Source organism: Nipponia nippon, unplaced genomic scaffold (genome assembly GCF_047370975.1).
Source record: "Nipponia nippon isolate SJK-2023a ecotype South Korea unplaced genomic scaffold, ASM4737097v1 scaffold_10, whole genome shotgun sequence".
Classification (NCBI taxonomy): domain Eukaryota; kingdom Metazoa; phylum Chordata; class Aves; order Pelecaniformes; family Threskiornithidae; genus Nipponia; species Nipponia nippon.
The window spans coordinates 430,775-452,097 of NW_028262291.1; the positions used below are offsets into that span (position 1 = coordinate 430,775).

At 60.7% G+C, this 21,323-nt stretch overlaps 1 protein-coding gene across 6 annotated transcripts in view; it reads left to right on the forward strand.

The window, feature by feature from the left end:
- The window catches only part of B4GALNT4 (beta-1,4-N-acetyl-galactosaminyltransferase 4), a 42,239-nt gene extending 22,352 nt beyond the window's left edge, over positions 1-19,887 (forward strand). For all 6 annotated transcript variants that reach the window (XM_087739382.1, XM_087739349.1, XM_087739366.1 and 3 more), the window contains exons 2-20: positions 4,972-5,087; positions 7,388-7,498; positions 7,578-7,673; positions 7,996-8,086; positions 8,436-8,536; positions 9,299-9,366; positions 9,831-9,909; positions 11,669-11,735; positions 13,297-13,440; positions 13,688-13,797; positions 14,135-14,235; positions 14,622-14,704; positions 15,403-16,669; positions 16,845-17,152; positions 17,404-17,557; positions 17,938-18,010; positions 18,105-18,258; positions 18,615-18,741; positions 18,936-19,887. In XM_087739382.1, the coding sequence (XP_087595508.1) occupies positions 5,085-5,087; positions 7,388-7,498; positions 7,578-7,673; positions 7,996-8,086; positions 8,436-8,536; positions 9,299-9,366; positions 9,831-9,909; positions 11,669-11,735; positions 13,297-13,440; positions 13,688-13,797; positions 14,135-14,235; positions 14,622-14,704; positions 15,403-16,669; positions 16,845-17,152; positions 17,404-17,557; positions 17,938-18,010; positions 18,105-18,258; positions 18,615-18,741; positions 18,936-19,050 (3,252 nt within the window). In that variant the 5' untranslated portion in view covers positions 4,972-5,084 and the 3' untranslated portion in view covers positions 19,051-19,887. The remainder of the gene's footprint in view (positions 1-4,971; positions 5,088-7,387; positions 7,499-7,577; positions 7,674-7,995; positions 8,087-8,435; positions 8,537-9,298; positions 9,367-9,830; positions 9,910-11,668; positions 11,736-13,296; positions 13,441-13,687; positions 13,798-14,134; positions 14,236-14,621; positions 14,705-15,402; positions 16,670-16,844; positions 17,153-17,403; positions 17,558-17,937; positions 18,011-18,104; positions 18,259-18,614; positions 18,742-18,935) is intronic.
- The last annotated feature ends 1,436 nt before the right edge of the window (positions 19,888-21,323 follow it).

Here is a 21,323-nt window from a genome sequence, read left to right on the forward strand (position 1 = left end):
TTTTCCAGCCTCCAAAGGCTTTGCCTGATTTTTGAGCGTCAGAGCTGGCTGCTCTGACAGGCTCTGTCCCCAAGCCAAAAAGGAGGAGCAGCCCTGTGTCGCTGGGAAGTGCAACGTTATCCCTCAGGGTGGGCAGCCTGGGACCGGCGCTTGTCCTGCATCTCACCCCCACCACCCATCCCTCGGCTTTGGGGTGTGCTGGGGAGCAGCTTTGGGATGATGAGGAGAGCAGCAAATCCCAGGCTTGTGTTTCTGTGAGTAGCAAAACCCACCTCCAGCTCTGGGTTAGAGCAGAGGGCTTGGCGTCGGTGGGGAAGCTCTGGCTCTGGCTGGATTTCCCCTTGCCTTTCCCTATCTCCTGTGCACGGGCCGTGGTGCTGCTTCCCAGCTCATCTTTTTAGCGGGAGGTAGGGATCCAGGGTAAGAGGCAGCTCTGAACATGCCTAGATGGTTTTGGCAACCCGTTGCAGCCCAGTCCACCGGCATTTCAGGGATGGACGGTGGCAAGGCTGCTCGCAGCTGGGCTGGAGGCAGCTCCGGCTTGCTTTGGCATCTCCCATCCAGTGTGGATTTTGCTGCAGGAATGGGAAGACAGGGGAGCAGATGGTCGCCCCCAGGGGGGATTTCTTGGAGCACTGAGCTAAATCCATCCATCTCCCTTTCCATCGCTCCGGTCACGGTTTGCTCGTCGGGGCAGCTGGTGGGCAACCGTAGGCTCCCGCGTGCAGCGGTGCTGAGGCTTCCTCGCAGGCATAGGCGTCTCCTCCCGCGGCCGGGCTGCCCTCGCCAGCCGCATCCCCCGGGGCACGGTGCCGTGCCCCCCGAGGGAAACCAAATCACAGTTCCCGGGATGCCCCATGGGGCACTTCCAAATTGCAGCTTAAATGCTTTTTTTTTTTAGCACAAGATTTTGGGCGTTTGAGCTCAGACGCGATGTTTTTCTGGAATATCATCATTTTTCCAGTCCCAGCCAGCTTGCCTGCATCTTTATCAGGGCTTTGCAGGGGCTGGGAGCAGAGCCGCAGGCGTAGCTGGAGCTGGGCAGAGCACACCAAGGCGTTCCCCGACCGCCACCTCATCCCGGCAGTTTCTCCCTGGTGGCTCCATCCGTTCCGTACGTGGTTGCCTGATGGCCAGGACCAGCATCCCACCTGACATCTCCCCATGGGACCCTTCCTGTTGAGCAGCCAGAGCTTGTCAGTGCCGAGCATCCAGCTGGAGGGCAGGAGCCAGGGATTTTGGGAATCCCAGCCTTTTGCGGATGCTCCTGTGAGCTCCCCGCCATTTGTGCTGAGGGAGCTCAGCTTGCTGGGCTGTGTCTGGGTTTATCCCTGGGGGACTGGTCTGGGAACGTGGTAGGTGAGAGCAGAGCAAGCTTGCAGCAAGCGACCGTGGAGGGGAGACTAATTAGAAGCAATTAGGAGATGCAGGAGGAAGCGTAAGCGAGGGGCATCTCTAACCATGTTGGAGGGTTTGGAAAGGGTCCAGAAAGCTGCAAGAGAAATCCCGGCTCCGAAACCCAACCGAAGAAAGGGCCTGTGTTCGGGGCGAGCGAGCTGCGTGCTGTCAGCTGAGCAGGAGGGGAAGAGGAGGGAGGTGGGGAGGCCGGAGTTCGCTGCGTGAAAGGCCCTCTGTGCTTCCCGGCGGAGGGGGAGGCGGCACGAAGCGGGTTTACATGACCGTGATAACAGGGAAACTCATCGCCCCTGGGGAGGCATCGCCCTGGTTTCTGTGCCGTGTGATGGGGTTGGTGCTTGGTCCCTTGCACCCATGGTCTCATCCCGAGGACCGCTCCCGGCCCTGGCTCGTTCTTTGGAGGCTGCCGTGACTCAGAGCTGGTTCGTGCGATGGCGTGCGCATCTCCTGCCCCCTCCTTGTGCTGCTCTGAAAGCTTTAGCATCGCGCTCGCTGGGGAATTGCTCTTAATGCATTCCTGCCGAGCATCCCTGAGGTAATGCCGTCCCCTGAGCGAGCAGGTCCCTTGCTCGTCCTCCAGACCTTCCCCCATCCTCTCACCCCCTGCTACCCGCCTTTACGCAGCTCTTTATGGTCCTTGAAAAAGAGAAAGAGGCAGGTTAGCAGAACTGATCAGCATGGCGGTGCTGGGTGGGCATCCCGGGGGGATGCTGGAGGAGCAGCCGGGCTGGGCATGGCTGGCGGGGGGTCCCGGAGGGCGCTGTGAGGATGCGTAGGACGAAACAAAGCCATGGGGAAACCGAAATCCCCGTTCCTCCCAGTGCTGCTTTCTCCCTCCTCTTCTCGTACCCCCGGACCCGCTCCTCTCTCGCAGGGGTGAGGTTCAGACCAAAGGGGCTTGGTTTTTTGGGGGGAGCAAAGTGATGCTCTTTGGTACAAGGTGCTGGCCTTTCCCTCTCAAGGGGGGCATATATTTCCAGTTCCCACACAGGCTGATTAGCATTTGGGTGTTTGGCTAAGGCTGCTCTTGACTTTCCTATGCAATATTTGAATTGCACGGGAATAAACATCGGCACAGAAGCTTGGAAGCCTTTTTCTGGGGCTCTGCTGGCGCTTTCGCTCCTCCTGGGATGCGAGCGCCTCTCGGAGCGAGCACTTGCCTCCCCGCTGAGAAGAGAGCGGGTTTTGCTGAAGGCACGCAGGTTTTGAGCCTCAGCGTTACTTAAACCCTGTCAGAGCAGCAGTGGCGTTTAATTTAGATACAAACCAAAGTAAGGAGCACAAGCCCTGTCCTGCTCCTTTATGGTGGCTGAGAGGAGCTGCTGGAGCTTGAGAGGGTCCCTGATGAGGATGGAGCTGGGTGATGGGGACAGAGAGCGAGCGGGGGGCTCATGGCTTTGGGCCTTGAGAGCCTCCAAGGACAGAGCCTGCACAGCCTTGCTGAGGGGAACACGTGTTTTTTCCCCCCTTTGCTCTAATTTATATCAAATAACCTCTCTCCAATTTACCTGATGCCTTCTAGCAGAGGCCCAAACCCTGGTGTGGTACCCAGAGGTGAGCGAAAAGCCATCCCCTGGGGATGCAGCCTGGGATGCTGCTGGCTCAGGTTTGCTTGCCAGGACCTGGGTTTTGGTGGCAGACGCCCTTATGGGAGTTTAGTCCATCCTGGGGACAGGACTTGCAGTGTGGCACCCCCAGCCTGCATCGCAAACGGATGCTGAGCCGGCAAACCTGGTGGAAGAGCGGTTCATCTCCTCCAAGGCCGGGAGAGATACCCTGCGTGGGTACCGCAGAGCTGGCCGCTGCATCCCAGCCCTTGGCCGGTCCCTTGGGAGCATTGAACTCCTACTCGTGGCCATGATTAATCCACAGATCAGCGTGGGGGGGAATAACGCTGTCCCCAGTGCTCTGTGCCGGAGCAGTGGCATCTGCGGCCTCAGCACAGCGAGGATCGGCTTTATTTCCACCGCCTGTGCTGGCAGGAGCATCCCTAGGATGAGTGATGGGGGGGGTCTCGAGAGCGGAGAAGACGAAAGGAGAGTGCTGGCTCCAGTCCCGCTCCTCCCTGCGATGCTCCCCATCACCTCCGTGGGGCCGCGGGAGGGAGGATGCGGGGATGGAGATGGGTGAGGGGAGGAGGGCGGCTGGAGGGAGGCAGGGAGCTGCCAGGAGAGAGTCGGAGCTGCCAGGGGCTGAAGAATGGCTGAGAGCAGAAGAAGGGGCTTTAGAGCTTAATTTCCTGTCCCCGCGGTGGGGATGGGATTTGTGCTGCCATCTCCAAGGAGACGCCGGCTGCATGGCCACTGGAATACTAATGGCACGGGAGGCGTGCGGCGGGGGGTCCGGGGGCACCCCAGGCCCCTCCCTGGCTGGGCTGCAGGGTCTGAAGCCACCCTGGCAGCTCCCACCGCCGCAGCCACCGAGGCTGTTCTGCTTTGGGGGGGTAGGGGCCCCCCAGGACTTGCTGTTGGGGGGAAGGAGGGTGTGGAGGGGTGGGGGTGCATCTCACCATACCCTTGGGAGGGTGTTGGTGACCCCCTTGCTGTGATGCCCATGGCCGGGGGACAGGGCTGCACCGCTGCTTGAGACGTCTGGGGCTCCCCCTTATTGAGATATGGGGGCGGCTGGGTTTTGGGGGGACCCATGGGTGTTCACGGTGGTGGCTGTTAGACACCTGCCTCTCCGAGCATCGCGTTGAGCTTCCCATGTTGCCAGTTTGAAACATGGATGCCAGAAGGGATGGTTGAGCTGCGGCAGCGGAGGAGCTGCTGTGTCACCTCCCTCCATCTGACCCTGGTTTTGGGGTGCCTGTCTAAAAAATTCAGAGGCACCCATCTGCTGTGGCAGAGAAAGGGGATGTGCTCCCCCAAAATAACTAATACGCTTTCTAAGTCTGCGCCATTATTTTGGGGGAAGTTGGTTATTTTAATGCTGGGCAGCAAGGGCGATTTAAAATAACCCTTCCCTCTGCAGCCCGTGGAAGATGGGTGTGAGCTGCAGAGGGGAGTCCGTAGGTTGGGAATAATTAATGCAGCGCACGGTAACGAAGTCATCTGCGACGGGGCTGTTAGTGAGGTCTTCACGGCGGTGCCTTTAGCATGGTGTTGGGGGGTGGGAAGATGGGTTTGGGGAGAATATGTCTGGGGGGGGCTTGGAGCCGGTGTGCTCTGGGCAGAGCCGTAGGATGCTCCGGGAGAGCCAGGGACTGGAGGGGCAAGGGAGCAGGGATGTGTCCCCAAGGGTGGATGTGGGGTGAGATCCCACAGGAGCTTATCCTCGCCATCCTTCATGTAAAGGGCTGCGAGCTGGGCTGCGGGGGTGTAATTAAACCTGGTGCTGATGAGCTGCTGCAAGCTGCTTAGTACAAATGTGATGAGGGGAATTGCAGCCGGAGCCCCCCACTGTCGTCCCCCCTGGGAGCAGTGGCAATGGCAGTGCCTGCCCTTCCCCGTGCCGGGGCGAGGGGGTGTCCCCAAAAGAGGAGCGGCATTGACTGGGGTGGGGAGGACATGGGAGGTGGCTGTGGTCTCACTCCTTCTTCTGCTCCCCTCGCAGATGGCGAGAGGCTGGGGGAGGTGACTGATCCCGGCAGGCGGCCGGCAGCGGCCCCGGCATCAACACGGCAGAGGAAAGCTGAGGACTCCAGCGAGAGCCACGAGGAGGAGCCGATGGTAATCAGAGAGCGGAGCGCGGTGGGGTGGGAAGGGACCTACGGAGGTCACTGGTCCAAGTCCCCTACCCAACACACAGCCAGCTGGAGCAGGGTGCTCCAAGCCTTGTCCAGCTGAGTAGATCCAAGGATGGAGAGGGCACAACATCTTTGGTTCTGCTTAGCAGCCCTCATGGTGGATAAAAGAAATCCCCAATATCCCATTGAAACTTCTAGTGTTGTGCCTTGTGCCTCTTGCCTTGTCGCTGTGCTCCTCTGAGAAGTGTCTGGCGTCATCTTCTGCGCACCCCCCTCTTGCGTAGCTGCCGACGGCAATAAGGTCCTGCTTTGCTGGGCAAAGCCACCATCTCCTGTGTCCTGGATTAATCATCATCGAATCCCTGCGCCCGGAGCCCTCTTGGTGCCCATCTCTTTATCCCTAGCCCTGCCCGGTACCTTTCACAGCCACTGGACATCTACAGCATCGCTGGCTCTGCAATTAAAAGCCCAGCCCGCCTTCAGCGAAGAACACCCCCCCCCTCGTTTCCAGCTGCGGGGAGCTGGGCTGTGAATAGTCCCCTCTGTTGGGGCAGGCGGGGGAAAAGGTCACTCCAGTTTGAAAGCAAAGGGACTCTGCAAACCAGAGCAAAAAAAAATGCTCCTTCAAAAAAGGAGATGGAAAACTTTCCTCCCAGCACGCTCCGAACTGCAGATCTTGCTGTTGGCACAGCCGGCCCTTTATCTTTGGGGCAGGGCAGGGATGCCGGTGGCTTGTCATCTCCACCCATCTCACCCAAGGGATGGAGACCCATTCCGCTCCTTCTCCATAGAGGGACAGAGAGGTTTTTCCAGGCACTGGGGGTGGAGAGCTGTGTGCTGGTAAGGAGAGCCAGCTTCAGGCTGGGCAGCACTTAGGCGGTGAGAAACACAGATGGGGAAGGGGCCGATTGCGCCTGGCTGGCTGGCAGGGGATGGGCGAGAGAGGACGACCCCTGCTCTGATCTCTCCCAGCTCCTCATAAATGAGGGACAGATGGACAAAGGAGAAAAACGTGGTGCCCAGAGAAAGCAGGGGATGGTGCTGGGTGAGGACGGAGGGGGATAGTGGGAATCGCATGTTGGCTTTCCCCGGGAGAAGGGTGAATCCTTCCAACAAGCGTGGCACAATTATGCCGCCTCCCTAATAACGTCTTCCAAGGGCACCGCTCCCCTCCTCCAGGACGCTAATGAGTTCGTTTAGGCAAAGTTTGCTAATTATTTCTTTGGCACTGTGCATCCTAATGGGCTGTGCTTTGTCGATGCTGTGGTTCTCGCCTGGGCTCGGAGCCGGGCTCTGCTCTCAGAGAGGGTCGGCTCCGCTCTTCGGGGGGTGGCACGGTCCCTCCTTGCCCGGCTGAGGCCATGGGGGACGATGACAGTGAATCCTCCTGGATTGACAGCCATGCCCCCTCGGTCCCAGCCCTGGAGAGGGCCGATGCTGGGTGCAGGCGTCACCACCGTGACAATGGGCTGTGACACCAGCCAGCTCCCCGTGCGACGGGCGCAGCTTCCCATCACCCAGGCGAGGGACAGAGTGGCAGGTCGGTGGGTGCTTTAGAGAGGGCCGATGGCTCTTCCCTCCCCACGTGCTGGCTGGTCCCTCGTCCCTCCTCCGCCCGTGCTCCCTGGGATGTGATGGCAGAGAGTTGGGGCCGTGCCCGCGGGATGGCATGGGCTCGCTCCGGCTCTGCCTGTGGCTGCCAATGTGGTGAAAGAGGAGGGTGCTCTGGGTGGGCTCCAGAAGCGCCCGGCTCTTTCTTGCCACCCGTCACCTTTTCGGCAAGCGGGGGGCAGTGAGTGGTCACCTAATCCCTCTAAATTACAAGACACAAGCGATCGGATTAACCTAATCCCCTTTAAAGGAAGAGGGGGAGCAGAGAAACATCCCGCTTCCTCCGCCCGTGAGCAGATGTAGAGATTGCTTCTGCTCTTTTGGAGACGGAGCCCAAAATACTCTGTTTCCAGCAGCCTGTCAGACTGGGCAAATACTTCGGGTGAACAGAAAACTCACTGTTTGGGAGAAGTTTCTCTCCTTGGCAGAGGAAGGGAAATGAGTTAGCTGGAACATTTTGAAACTCTGCTCCCCAGGACACGTTGCTAATTTTTTTCTGCCTCCTCCTGCCCCTGCTTTCCTTTGCCATTAGCCTTGAAAGCTTTTGCCTTGGTTTGGCAATGCTTGAACATCCCAAATGAGATGTTTAGATCTAGGGAGACCTCCTGCAAGCACAGCTGGGCTGGCCCTGATCCCCCCGTCTCTCATCTCTCCCTCCTGCTTCCTCGACAGAACGACGGGCAGGACTTGGATGGCTGGTTTTCCAGAGGCCAATGGTCCAACCGGGCCACGACACACCCCAAACTCAACCTGACCAAGCAGGCTTTGCCCTGGAACGAGCAGGTGAGCAGGTGGGGAGCAGCAAAGGGGGTGACGGTGGAGGAGGAGGACACCCTGCTCATCTCCCTCTCTTGTCCCGCAGTACAAAGGCAAGGCAAACTTGCACGTCTTCGAAGACTGGTGCGGAGGGGCTGTGAGGCACCTGAGGAAGAACCTCCATTTTCCGCTCTTTCCCCACGTGAGTCCCGGGCCTGATGGCGGTGGGTCGGAGGGAGGGTCCGCTCGTCCCTCTCTGGGTGCTGCTGGGTCTCCACTGGCTGTGGGCTTGGTCCTCAAGACCTTTGCTTGAAGGCTTTTTGCTTTGGTTCAGAGCAGGTAATTCCCAGCAGAGCAAGGATGGAGGAAGAGGAGGGTGGTGATGGGACCTCCACGTCCCCTCTGGTGCCAGGGGCATGGGACCCCGGGATAAGAAGGAGGAGGTGGGCTGGGGGATGTTGGTGCCAGGCACGAGCCTGGGCATGAACTGTTCAGGCTTTCACGTCTCTGTCTCTCCTCCGCAGACCCGCACCACAGTGAAGAAGCTGGCAGTGTCGCCCAAGTGGAAGAACTACGGGCTGAGGATTTTTGGCTACATCCACCCTTTCAAGGATGGTGAGTGATGGAGCTTGGCCTCTTGTCCCCCTGCAGCAACGTGGAGAAGCTGCCTCCTGCCTTCTTGGGCCACAATAGGACAGAAAGGCTCTTGGAGACAGTCCCCAAACCCCCGGCTCCCGGGCAGGAGAGTCTTCTGGAGCAGAGACCCTTTTCCCTGGTTGCTTTGAAGGGAGGCGAAGCCCCGATCCCACCCAGGATGGAGCCACGACGTGGGGTCCAGGGTGGCCCCGTTACCTCTGTCCATCCCTCCCTGTTTCCCCATCTCACAACGAGGCACGGGGGCTGAGCCCATGCCACTGGGGCTGCTGTGTCCCTCTGTGCTGACCTTCTCCTTTGCTCTCCCCAGGGGATTTCCAGTTTTCTGTGGCATCGGATGACAATTCGGAGTTCTGGCTCAGCTCCGACGAGAGTCCGTCCAACTCCCGGCTAGCTGCATTCGTGGGCAAGGTACGCGCCGTCGTCCTCGACCCTCTGCCTTTCCCCGAACCAGGGATGCTCGAGCTCCCACCGAGGGCGTCTCCTCCCTCGGGGTGCCTCACTCCTTGCTCCCAGCATGCTGATAACCATCCCGAGTGCCTTTTGGGGATCCCTAGTGCTCAATTAACCATGTTGCAAACCCATGGGCACTCTTTAGCCACCACTAATTCTCTCTTCTACAAGTCCCTGTGCTGCAACAGCTCTTAAAGGGAGCGTGCAGGGTCTGTGCGTGACTTTGCCAGAGGCAGCTCTCCTGTTCCTTTGCCCCCTTGGGAAATGCCGGGCTATTTCAGCCTGGTCCCATCTCTGCCCTTGGCCAGGCCTGGTTTGGCTTCTGAAGGACCATCTGCCCCTTGGTCCCACTCTAATTGTAGCTACCAAAGACCGGCTTATGTCCCAGAATAGGAGATTTAATATTTGCTCCTGGATTTTCTTGGCATTAACTCCTACAACTGGAACCCCCGTGGTCCGTCGTCACACCCATGCATTTTTGGGCTCTTGGTGTTGTTGGCCCGTGACAAGTTCTTGTGGCAGGAGTGCCACCAGCTGGGGAGAAGCAGGTCCTGGGATAGAGCTCCTGGGATATCCTCCTGCCTGAGGAGCCTTTCTGCAGCATGGCATGGTGCCCGATGGAGGCGGAGGAGAGATTCTCGCAGCCTGGGGGGTTTGGGCCTCGTGCCCGCTTGGCCTGTGGTGTCCCCGGTGCTCTCACACGCTCCTTCCTTCCCCCAGCTGGGCACCGAGTGGACGGCGCCGGGAGAGTTCACCAAATTCAGCTCGCAAGTCTCCAAGCCTCTACAGTAAGTGTGTCCTTGTTCCCGCTGCCTGTTCCGGGTGGATGGAGTCGGGGAGACGGAGCTGCTGGCTCCACGCTGACTCTGACCAGTTCCTCCTCCCCAGGAGGAGACCCTGGCCATGGTCTCTTACCAAAAGGCACGTGGGGTCTGGGCTGGACAGGAGGTCAACCAACCGTGCCCCCAGGGTCCATGGCCTGAAGGTGCTGGGGGCTGCAGCCACCTCTGCAGATGATGAGGTGGGGACGGGGGATCCCCCGATCTCATGAAGCTTCTCAGCAGTGGGATGGGGGAGCAGACACCCGCATCGCCCAGCTGTCTCCTTGCCGCAGGAAGGTTTAGCCATGTGTCAGGAAGACAGAGAGGGTTTCCCGAGATGGCTCCTCTGGCAGGGGAGCTCCCATTGCCCTGGCAGTGGTAGCAGTCAGCTCAGCAACAACTTCTAACCGGCTCCTTCCCCTCTTGCGCAGCCTCATGTCCTCCAGACGCTACTACTTCGAGCTGCTCCACAAACAAGATGACCGAGGTTCAGACCACGTGGAAGTTGGCGTGAGTAAACGTCCCCATGCCGTGCTCCTTTCGAGGCTTGTCCTGGCAAAAGCCGGTGCCAGGGCTTTTCCCGATGCTTGTTAAAAGGCCTTATCCTGGAGCAAAGCCACGATTTCCCGCCTCCCATGGCTGCCAGCGGCTCAGCCCACAGAGGGGATGGAGTCAGCGTCGCTTCGATGGAGCTAGGGCTCATCTCCCCATCTCCCTGGGCTATTCCTGGGCAGGACGCCTGGCACGGGCTGCTTTTCTCCGTGCTCATCCAATCCTTTCGTGCTGATGGTCTTTCGGGAGCTAAACACCCTGCCGTCCCTCACTTGTGCTCCTGCCTTGCTGATGTGCTCCTGTAATGGATGCTAAAGGAGCAGCCCCTCTGCTCCGGGCTCCAGTGGCGCTGGGACACCCCATTCCGTGTGGCCAGTCCCATCCCTTCTCCTTTCTCCTTGGCCTTCTGCAGAAGGGCTGGCAGAGGGAGAAAGGCCCCCCATGGGCTGCTTCTCTGAGGAGCCCATTGCCATGGGCGAGGAGAGCCCAGACCGTGTAAGGTGGGAGCAGGCAGGTCCCCAGACACCACCTGCGAGCAGCAGCCCACCTTGCTGGCTTGCATCCCACGCTCGGTGGTGGGAGAGATGGCCGAGATGATGGGAGTGAGTCCCCCTTTTTTTTTTTTTTTCTTTCTTCCCTTAGAGATACCATGAGTTTCAAATCTGAACTTGTCTGCCTTGGCTGCACAACCCTGGCAAAGCCTGGAGCGTGTGTGTTGGGAGCTCGGGCTGTCTTTGGGAGGGGAAGATGTTGGCTCGTTAGCAAAGGTTTCTTTTCTCCCAAGCAGTCATTAATCATGGGAGTCAAACTTGTGCCAGCAAAGCATCAGAGAGGCTGACAACACCCCTTCCTCGCTGGCTCTCTCCTCCCCATCGTTCAGCCTCGCCCTCCCAGGGCTCCGGCTCAGTCCGTCCCGATAAGATCTGCATTTCTGCTGTGAAAAACAAATAGATGGGGGAGACTTTTTTGCTGGGGGGAGGGAAGCCTTTTAGATGTTCAGAAAGAAACAACAACAAAAAAGCAGGACCCTAATGCATCTCTCCCTGTGGGTATTGAAGGACTTGTCCGGACAAAGGCTCGAGACATGCTTTTAAAATGCACGTAGGTAAATCGGTGCAGGCAGCTATGAAGACCCTCTTACGTCAATGCAAACTCGTCCGCACTGGAGCGAGGCGCGGGAAGGAGAGGCAGTGGTGCAGGTCTCGGTGTGTGTCGGCTTTGGCTCGGGTCCGTGATGGGTGCTGTGGCCTCCCTGCTTCGTTCCCTGAGGTTGAAGGGGGGCATGTGGAGAAGCTGCCCCATGCCCCGGCATCGTCCCTCCGCTGCGAGGCAGGACGCTTGGCTGTGCTGCGGGGCTGGATCTGGCCTGCCTGGCCCAGGGGACCACGGGTGGCCGTGTGGCAGTCCCGAGAGGGAAGCAGCCTGAGCCTGTGCCCCACCTCTGGGAGCCTTCCCATCTCTGACCCCACAGGGGATGCCTGCTAATCCCACATCACCTGGGATGAAGGCAGGAGATGGGTCTGGGTCCGTGCTGGGGCAGGATCAGTCCTCTCCCTTGTTTCTCTCCTGCAGGGCCGGGGCTGGGATCGGCGCAGGCAAGTTTCTGGGAGCTGAGGACAGGGGAGGACCCATCCTAGGGTGCCTGGGGTTGGGCAGCTGCATCCTGAACCCCTGCCACCCTCCCACTCATTCTCCATCTCCTTTTATTTTTTCCTAGTGGCGGGTTTTCCTCCCCAGCCTGAAGTTCGAAGTGATCGACTCCTCCTACATCTCTCTGTACACAGGTAAGGGCCACGCGTGGCCGCCTGCAGCCACGGCAAGCAAGCTCTCGGGGGCTTACGTGTTGGTGCAGCCAGGGAGAGATGGCACTAGAGCCCGGGAAGGAAACCAGATCCTGGGAAATCAGATCCTGGGGGAAGATCTCAGCCCCTCAACCCCCCCAGAGCTTCTGCTGGGTGTAAGGAAGGAGGCAAGGGGCTGCGATGGGTAGGGGTGACGCTGGGAGTGTGCTGTCACCCTCCTAAAAATGGGATGCGGAGGTGATGCGCCATGGAAACACAGCTCTCCTGGTGCTCCAGCCTCGTCCCTGCTAATGAGACCACGGAGGGCTGGCTCCTTGGCCTGGCCCTGAGTTATGAGGAGCTGTCGTGTAAGCAGGGATGGATGGCACAAGGTTTAATTAAATCTATAGATCTTCTGCTTCCTGCCCCTTCCCTGGCAGCAAGAAAGGACTTGATAGATGGGTCCTGCCCCAGTGCTCGATACGCTGGAGGACTGGTCATCAAACGCGCCCTGGAAGGTGTCGATAAGGCAGGAGGGGACAGGCAATGGGCGGGGATCAATGGGGAGAAGAGGGATAGAGGGGTATTGCTGGTATTGATGCAGGTGCCCATGAGACAGATGAAGTGCAGATAAATTCCCCCCCCAACCGCTGTCTGTCAGTGCCAGCTCTTTCTGCTTCTCTTTGCTGCTTCCCGGCTTCCTCAGACCCCGGCAGCATCCCGGGGCAAAGCCACATCACTGGCGGGGAGCCCATCCCCGTGGCATGGGGGACGCCAGCAGCACGCAGAGCATCCTCCTTCCTTCCCTTTCCCTGGGCTTTTCCAGGGGTTGCAGCCCGACCTCAGCCAGCTGCACGGAGGCCTTTGGGGAGCCTTTCCCTGCTGCAAGCAGAAGAACTTGGGGCTTGGGAAAGGGGGTCCTGTTTGCTGCAGGACCTGCCTGCTTCCCCACAGCTCCGCAGCAGGCAGGGCTGCCTGGAAAGGGAGCACCCTTGGGTGCTCGGGGCAGGTGGCTCAGAGCATGGCCAAGGTGACCGGAGCAAGGTGACCTCCCTCGGGCAGGTCTGGGGGCTGGTTGATAGCCAAGGACAACATGCCAGCTTCGTCCCTGAATAGGAGGCAAAACAAGCTCATGTTGCATTTACCTGCACCTCTACGGGGAAGAACATTCACGGTTTAACTCCTGTGTCCTTGGGAGTTAAAGCCGCGAGCATTCCCACCCCTTGTCTTTGAGCGTGGTGAGTGGTGCGGTAATCGGAGCCGGGCTGCTTGCCTGAGATCAGTTTTACCCTTCTCCTGTCCGTGCTCATTAGTTGATGGCAATAATCATTAGGCTGATTAGTCATGGGGTCTGTGAGCTTGTGAGAGGGCTGGAGGAGCTGGGTTTGCCCTCGTGCAAACACATCGGCTCCCCTTGTTCCCCTGGGAGCCAGAGGAATCCACAGTCCTCCGAGCCCTCTTGGTGGGAGTGATGGAGAGGTTGGGAAGTGCCACCTTGGGGGATGCTCCTGGGACAAGGCTCTGTATGCCCGTGGGGTTCAGCTTCTGTCCTCGCCTTCTACAGATGAATCGTCCCTGAAGATGAACCACGTGGAGCACATCCCACAGACCTTGGCCAGCCACAGCGGGAGCTACCTCTGGGAGGCACAGCAAGATGAGCACGGGGCTGACATGCTGAAGTCTGACCCCAGGGACACCTTCTTCCTCAGTAAGTGGCTGGGACCGGACCCTCGCACATCTCCATGGGGCTTTGGTGGAGAAAAAAGGCAGGACCTGGCTGCCCCGGGCACCCAGAGCATCCCTCCTACCTTCCGCCTATCTCTTGGGTGGAGGGCATCTCTGCTGGGGCCTACAGGGGGGCAAGCTGGGATGGTTTGGGCTACAGACTATAAGGTGGCTGGGCTAGGGGGTGGTAGGACACGGCTTGGGGCTGAGCTGTGGCTCCTTCTCCTCAGCCCCTGCGATCGAGGCCTCCCGAGTGGAGAACGTGCTGGTGCCCTGTGCCTACAGCCCCACCTACGTGGTGAAGGACTTCCCCATCGCCCGCTACCAGGGCCTGCAATTTGTAAGTGTCTCCCCGCGACGGGGACGGGGTCACACTCCCGTGGAAGACATGGCGAAGCAAAGCGCTTTGCCCCCACCCCAGGACAGGGACCTTTCCACCTGGTTAAAATACAGGAGAAAATGTCCCTCGCTGGAGTCCCAGGCTGAGCTTCCCCATCTTGACACAAAAGGCTTTGGATTAAAAGCCTTGCAGGGTGTTTCTGATGCTGGGGGTCACCTGGGTGTTGAGGGGCTGTGCCGGTGGCCTCAGGTCCACAGCTCCTAGCCCTGCTGGCCCCCACTTCCTCGGAGCGAGCCCGCTCTGCGCCGGGGTGACGGTGGTGTGGTCATCTCCCCAGGTCTACCTCTCGTTCGTGTACCCCAACGACTTCACACGCCTCACTCACATGGAGACGGAGAACAAGTGCTTCTACAGGGAGTCCCCCCTCTACCTGGAGAAGTAAGTGTTGGGGTGCCAGCATTTGGGGGTGGTACGTGGAGGGGGAGGAAGGGGCTGATGCCAACAGGGCACTCAAAGAGCTGGAGAAATGGTGCCGAGATGACACATCCTCAGCTGTGTGTCCCTGAGCTCCGTCCCCATGGAAGGGCCACCTCCAGGCTGGCTGCTTTCCCGTCTCTCGGGCACGTAACAGCTTGAGACCTGGCAGTGCTCCTAGATTTTGGGAATCCCAGCTCCCTTCGGAGCTGGGCTGTGCCTGGGTGCCTGCGCTGCAGCCGGGGATGTTCCTCCCTACGCACACGTGGGCTCCCGTGTGTGCGAGCACGTCCCTTCGCGCGTATGCCCCTCCCTTATCTCCGGGACCTCATCTTTCCTCTGTCTCCCAGGTTTGGTTTTTATAAGTATATGAAGATGGATGAAGAGGAGGAGGATCCACGCCAGCGAGCGTTTCTCTTCCTCAACCCAGACAGTGAGTCACCGCTCCCCGCTGGCAGCTTTTTGGGCATCTCTTGGCAGCTTGGCACGGGGCTGAGCGCCCGGCATCCTCACCCACCAGCTGCGGCTCATCAGGATGCCTCCAGCAATGCCGGGGGGCTCAAGGAGGGCAGGGCTGTGCGGAGCAGCTCGCCTCCGAGCCGTCCCGCACGCTCCGTGGTCACGCATCCCGCTTGGCTCAGCCACAAAGCACTGTGGGATCTGGGAAGCGGGTGATAGGGTTGGGATTTGCCCTCCCTGCTTCTTGAAGCCGTGTACCCACATCTCCTGGGTTGGCCGAGTCAGTGGGCAGCTGGATACGACTGGACCTGGGGTGGAGTCGGGATGCTCACGGGGACCCGCGGGAGCCGGGTTGGTCAGAGCCTGCCTTGCTGTCAGTTTGCAGCCTGGCAGAGCCCTGGCAGGCTAGGTTTGCTCCCGGATGAAATAAGAGTGGTGCCAAGATGCAGCCAAGGTTTGGCGGGGTTAACGGGCAGAGCTGGGAGCTGCCAGCCCTGGTGAGCATCCGTCAGTGCCTGCCAGCCCTGTCTCCCTTGCCCAGCGGCCGTTTGCAGGTTAATCTCTTGCTGGAGACAAGCTTTGCCTCCTTGTCTTGGGCCAGCATGCTGCAGGGGAAGTGTGCGCCGAGCGGCCGGGACCCTTGGGGTATTTATCTCTGCCTTTACTCCCTAGATTTCCTCGAGGATGAGGAGGAGGAGGAAGAAGTGGACAGCCCTGAGCCCACAGACCCACCTCTTGAAGCCAAGGAAAAGAGCTTTGGGCCAATACCCGGAGCCAAGGGGAAAGAGACCCCACCGGCCACCAGGGATTATGGAGACGACCTGGACTATTACAGCTTTCGCCACAAGCAGGGTCAGGCCCGGGACGAGGCGAGCACGCCTGGGCAGCCAGGAAGATGGAGCGCATCCCGCCAGGCCAGCGCCAGTCCGGCGGCCGTCCCCGAGGACCTCCACGGCGAGGAGGACGTGGGCCCTGCGCCGGAGCAGGTCCATGGGCGGATGCTCAGTTGGTTACCCCAGGATCCCAGCGAGGGCGAGGAGGATGAACTGGGGCTGCTGGCATCTTCGAAGCGTGCCGGGGCTCTGAGCCTCCAACCCCACCTCTCTGTTCCCATCTTTGGTGGCAAAGCCAAAATGCCAGGTCCCAGCAAGCCTGCAGCACCCAGGGAGGACAAAAAGCCCCAGAAAGCCCAGGAGAAGGTCTATGTGACCAGGCTGCAGCCGAGGAAGCGCAAAGCCCCGGCCCAGGAGCCCGTCTTCCCTGGCATCTTCCTTTACCCAAAACCTGTGAAGAAAGTCCATCTTCGCTCCAGGACCCCTCAGAAGCATCCCATCGCCTCCAGCAAGCTCCGTGCCGTCCCTGGCCGCCGGACCCCCTGGCTCCTGAGCAACATCTCCAAGGAGAGGGACCCTGCCAGACGGAAGAGCGTGCGGGCGGGTGGCAGGAGGTGGGAACATCCATCCAAGCTGGGGACTGAGTGGCGGGTGCTGCCCAGCCTCCTCGCCCTGGGGACCGAAGGGCTCTTCAGTAGGGAGACCCGTGAGGACACGACCCCTGCCCTGGGCAGGACAGCGGCCACCACCGATTATAATTCCTCTGAGGCCACCCGCTCAGAGGGGACGCGGGTGACATCCTTTCTGAAGATGTCAGAAACGACAGCATCCCAGCAGGAGGAGGGAAAGGGCCAGGAGGAAGAGGAGGAGGAGGAAGAAGAGGTGTCGGACTACAGCTACGAGGCAGGGGAGCTGCAGCAGAGCTGGCTGGAGGACTCCATCAACTGGCAGAGGACGTTCAGCGTCAGCTCAGTGGACTTCGAACTCCTGCGCTCCGACTGGAACGACCTGCGCTGCAACGTGTCGGGCAACCTGCAGCTGAGCGAGAGTGAGGTCGTCGATGTGGTGGCACAGTACATGGAGAAGCTCAACGAGAAGAATGGAGGGTAGGGAGGGAGCGGGACATGGGTGGGAGGTTGGGAGGACGTGCCTTCGCCCCGCTTGGTTTCTTGGGGTTGGGTGAGCTGGATGGTGGGTTCAGACCAACCCCTCGAGCAAGGGAGCTGCAGGGAGCAGAGCTCATGGTGATGGTGCTTTCAAGTGCTTCTCCTTTCCCCGTAGCATCTACACCCTCCTGAGGATCGTCAACGTGGAGAAGCGTCGGGACACGGCCCGGGGGAACCGCTACCTGCTGGAGCTGGAGCTGGCAGAGCGGGGCCAGCGGACAGTGCGGCTCTCCGAGTACGTCTACGTCCTCTTGCACCAGGGCAAGCAGGACGACAGCGCCGAGGCCAACCCCGAAGGGCCAGCCCTGGGGGCCACCGAGCCCCAGCCAAGCACCTGGAGCATCCTCTATGGAAGACCTGTCCTGTGCCGGCCCCTGCGGCTCAGCTGGAAGCAGGACGTCATGGTGCACTTCGTGGTACCTGGTAGGTGACAGCGTCTCTGCAGGGTCTCTGCTGCTCCCTCTGCCCTCAGCATCCTCCGGCAGGAGGAAGGCAACCCCTTTGCTCCCCGGTTGTGTCCTCCAGGCTGGCCCAAGGGGGATGAGGTTCTCTCTTCTCATGAGATGCTGAGGTTATCACTTCTCATCAGAAGGGGTGTTGGTTTGGTTGGGGAAGGGGGTGCTCTTGGGACCCCCGTGGTGAGCCTGAGGGACATTTGTGGCTGTGTCTGGCAGTGAAGAACCAAGCCCGCTGGGTCCAGCAGTTCATCTCGGACATGGCCCACCTGTACGGGGCTACGAAGGACGCCAACTTCAACGTCATCCTGGTGGACTTTGACAGTGACGACATGGACGTTGAGAAAGCCCTACGGGATGCCCGGCTGCCCCGGTAAGCCACCCCGCGCAAGCTCTGGGTCCCACCCTGCTCCCCCCGAGGCTGCCGAGGGGGGTCTGCGGGGCTCCTTGTGGTGGGACAGGCCATCCTGGTGGTGCTCACACAACCTGCTGCTCCTTCCGCAGCTTGGCACGGGTCTCTGCCTCACTGCCCCTCTCTTCCTCCTCCTTTTTGGGGGTTTTAAACCCGTTTCCCACATGGAGGAGACAGCGATGCAGAAACCTCCTGTGCTTCCGTGGGGGGACCCTCAGCATGAGTTGTAGGCATCTGACCCCCTTCCTGAGAAGGTCCCCTCTCCTTGCTGATGGTCCCTGTCCCCCTCTTGGCTGTGTCCCCTTCGGTCACCAGCACTAACCCCCGTCCTCTCTCCTCAGCTACCAGTACCTGCGGCGCACGGGGAACTTCGAGCGCTCGGCCGGGCTGCAGGCTGGTGTGGACATGGTCGAGGTGAGGTGCGGGAGAGGAACCAGCTCTTGCCTTGGCTTCGCTCCCGGAGCTGTTCTGCCCTCATCCTCCCGCTTGTGTCTGTCACCTCCCGTAGGACGGGCACAGCATCGTGTTCCTCTGCGACCTGCACATCCATTTCCCCCCCAATATCCTGGACAGCATCCGGAAGCACTGCGTGGAGGGGAAGCTGGCCTACGCACCCATCGTCATGAGGCTGAGCTGCGGCAGCTCCCCGCGGGAGCCCAACGGTGAGCGGGGTCCCCTCTGCCATGGAAAACATCCCCCGCCTGCCCGAGGAGAGCTGCGGCGCTGGGTTTGGGCGACAGCCGGGCTCGGATGCATGGGGAGGATGGGTTTGTTTTGCTCTGGCAAGATGGGATTCAAGCCCAAGGGTGCTGGAGGCGCACTGGGTGCGATGCCCCCCAAAACCGGGCTGTCACCTGGTGCACCCTCATGGGAGGTGGGGGGGACAGACCCGTGGTGGGAAGAGGGGCTGGGATGGGCCGTTCCCGTGGTTCCCAGGTGGTGCGGAGAGCGCAGGGGTGATGGCCTGGGGATTTGGGGTCCCCCCACACCCCTCGCCTCATTGCTCTCCCTCCTCCAGGCTACTGGGAGGTGAACGGCTTCGGCCTCTTCGGCATCTACAAGTCGGACTTCGACCGCGTGGGAGGGATGAACACGGAGGAGTTCAGAGACCGCTGGGGTGGGGAGGACTGGGAGCTCCTGGACAGGTGAGGCTGGGGGTCCCGGCAGCCCCGTACCCCCCGGGGCAGGGCTGGCCACGCGGATTTGGGCCCATCCCCTGGGAAACCCTCCCTCCCCTCCATCGAGCTGGCTGAAGGATGGGGTGAGGTGGCGGGAAGGGGCAAAGCTTCCCTTTAGGAGGGCCGCATCCCTGAGCGGCTGTCCCTCCGTCCGGCTGCAGGGTCCTTCAGAGCGGGCTGGAGGTGGAGCGCTTGCGTCTCAGGAACTTTTACCATTACTACCACTCCAAGCGCGGCATGTGGAACGCCCGCAGCAAGAAGCCACCCAAGGACTAGCGCCCTGAGCCCGGCCCGTAGCCACCGACCCCCCCGTGCCCGCCGGAGGCAGGCCGCTGCTGGCACCCGGTTGTCCCCGACCTCCGCCGATGCACCTCGGTGCCGGCACGGAGGGCACCCGTAAACGAACCGCGGTTATTTTGGGGAGGGGGGGAGTGGGGAGGGCGAAAGCGGGTGGTGATTTTTTTCTTAAGGGTCTAATTTCTTAGTCAGAAATGAATTTATTAACTCATTAGCGCCGGGACAATGGGCGTCCTGCTGTCGGGAGGGGTGAAGCCTCCAAGCTGATCCCTGGAGCCGGTGAGTCCCTGAGGCTGTGCTGGGCCGGTGATGCCGGAGGCGGAAAAGCGGGACCCAGGCTTGCAGCTGGCGCTCGCTCCGCAGCCCCTGTGCTGGGTCACCCCCCAAAACGCCCAGCACCTTGTCCCTGTGCCAGGCTGCAGAGCTGAGCTTTCTGGGGGGGCTGCTGGTATCCGCAGGAGGCTGCGGGTGCTACGAGCCCGCTGGGGCTGCCCAAAGCCTCCTGCTCCCCTCCCCAGCACCCATGGAGGGGGAAAAGGGGTTCGGCTCTGCCCTGCTGCACGGGCCACGCGCTGCGGCCGTACGGGGTGGGGGGCAGAGCCCCTTGGCCCACGGGCTGGCATTGCCTGCGCCCGGGGGCTGGGCTGGGGGGGGACAGGGCAGAGCCCAGAGCAGGTACAGGAGCAGGGGGAGAGCAAATGATGTTTCCAAGCTAATTTCTGTGAAATTATGAGGTAGGAAGCTGTTTTCAGGAGGTTTTGTCTGTTTGGGGTTTTTTTTTATTCTTAAAAAATAAAATCAATGTCTTGGCTGGGATTTCCTTCCCCTCCCATCACCCTCCTGCCTTGGCAGGGATGCGGTCCCCAGGTGGGTGTAGGGCACGAAAAGCCAGGCTGGCCTCTGTCCCTCGCCCCCCCAAGTCCCCTGGCAGTGGCAGGCTGGGAGGACGCTTTTGCCCACTGGAAATCACCGCTGCTGTTTGTAGCACCCAGGAGGGCTCAGGGAGCCCTGACCCGATGGCCTGCTCTGCAGGAGGGAGCAGCCTTGCCCCGGGCTTGCCGGGAGCTCGCCGGCGAGCGCGCCGGTGGAAGCATTGGGGTGAGCCTGGCTGGCGTGGGAGGAAAGGTCAGAAACCCCCAGGCAGAGCTCCCCGCGGGACTGAGGAGGAGGATGGGTACGGGGCACGGATCTGCTCTTTGGTGGGAGTGGGCAGCAGCGGCATTGCAAGGGGCCCCTTGGCTGTTTCGTGCAGCGAGGAGGAGGAGGAGGAGGCAGCAGCCCTGGTTTTGATGCCCGGACGCACGCCTGGGCTTGCAGGGAGGTTGCTGAGCCTCCGCCCCACACCTGGGCTCCACCCGGGCAGCTGCCTGCACCCCACACGCTGCGTGGGGGGCTCGTCCCCGTGTCCCCCCAGGGCTGGTGAGCTGCGGGGAGAGCCACGAGCTGCCCCACTCGCTCCCGCGCACCATTGTGCGCTTGTTCGCAGGACGGCCGTGTCTGCACGACCTCTTTGCTCGCCTTCTGCCCTTGCACGTGGACGTGCCCGGCTGCACGCAGCGCCTCGTGGGCTCCAGCAAACCCGCTTTGCTGTAGGCCCGGCTGCCGTGAGCTCCTCCTGCTCCTCAGCCGGGTCACCCTGTCCCTGCAAATCCCCTGGGCTGCGACCACCGTGTCCTTGCTGCCCTCCGCTGTGAGCTTTCAACAACCTTGAGCACCCCTGGGAGAGCTGAAATGGCCCTGGAGTTTCCCCCCCTGAGTGTTTTATTCCCTATCTGCATGCCCCGGGCTCTGTTTGAGCATCTGCTGAGTTTTGGGGTGAGGATGGAGTCAGTGCGCTCAGCAACCTGCTTACCATCAGAAAATGACCACAAGCTGGGGCTCTGGGGCCTTTTTACCCCAAATTTGGTACTTCTGGCCCCAGGATTTGCCGGGAGGAGACAGCAGGTTTTTCTTTCCACGCTGCCTGTTTTTTCCAGCACTTTGGAAGCGCTTTGTTGTGGGCCAGGGCTCTGCCCGCTGTGCCGGGAGTTGGCCTGTGGGCTGAGAAGTCCCGGGCAGGGCGGGTGGCCCCGCGGTCCCCTGGGGCCAGCAGCGGGATCCGGAAAGCCGCCTTTCCTGAGGCACAACTTTTCCAGCCGCTTCCCAGCCAAGCGAGCTCGCAAAGCCACCAGCATCGGAGCGGGCACCGGGCTCGGCCAAATCCAGAGCTGCCGCTGATGCTGGAAGGGACTGGTGCCACCCATGCCATCCCC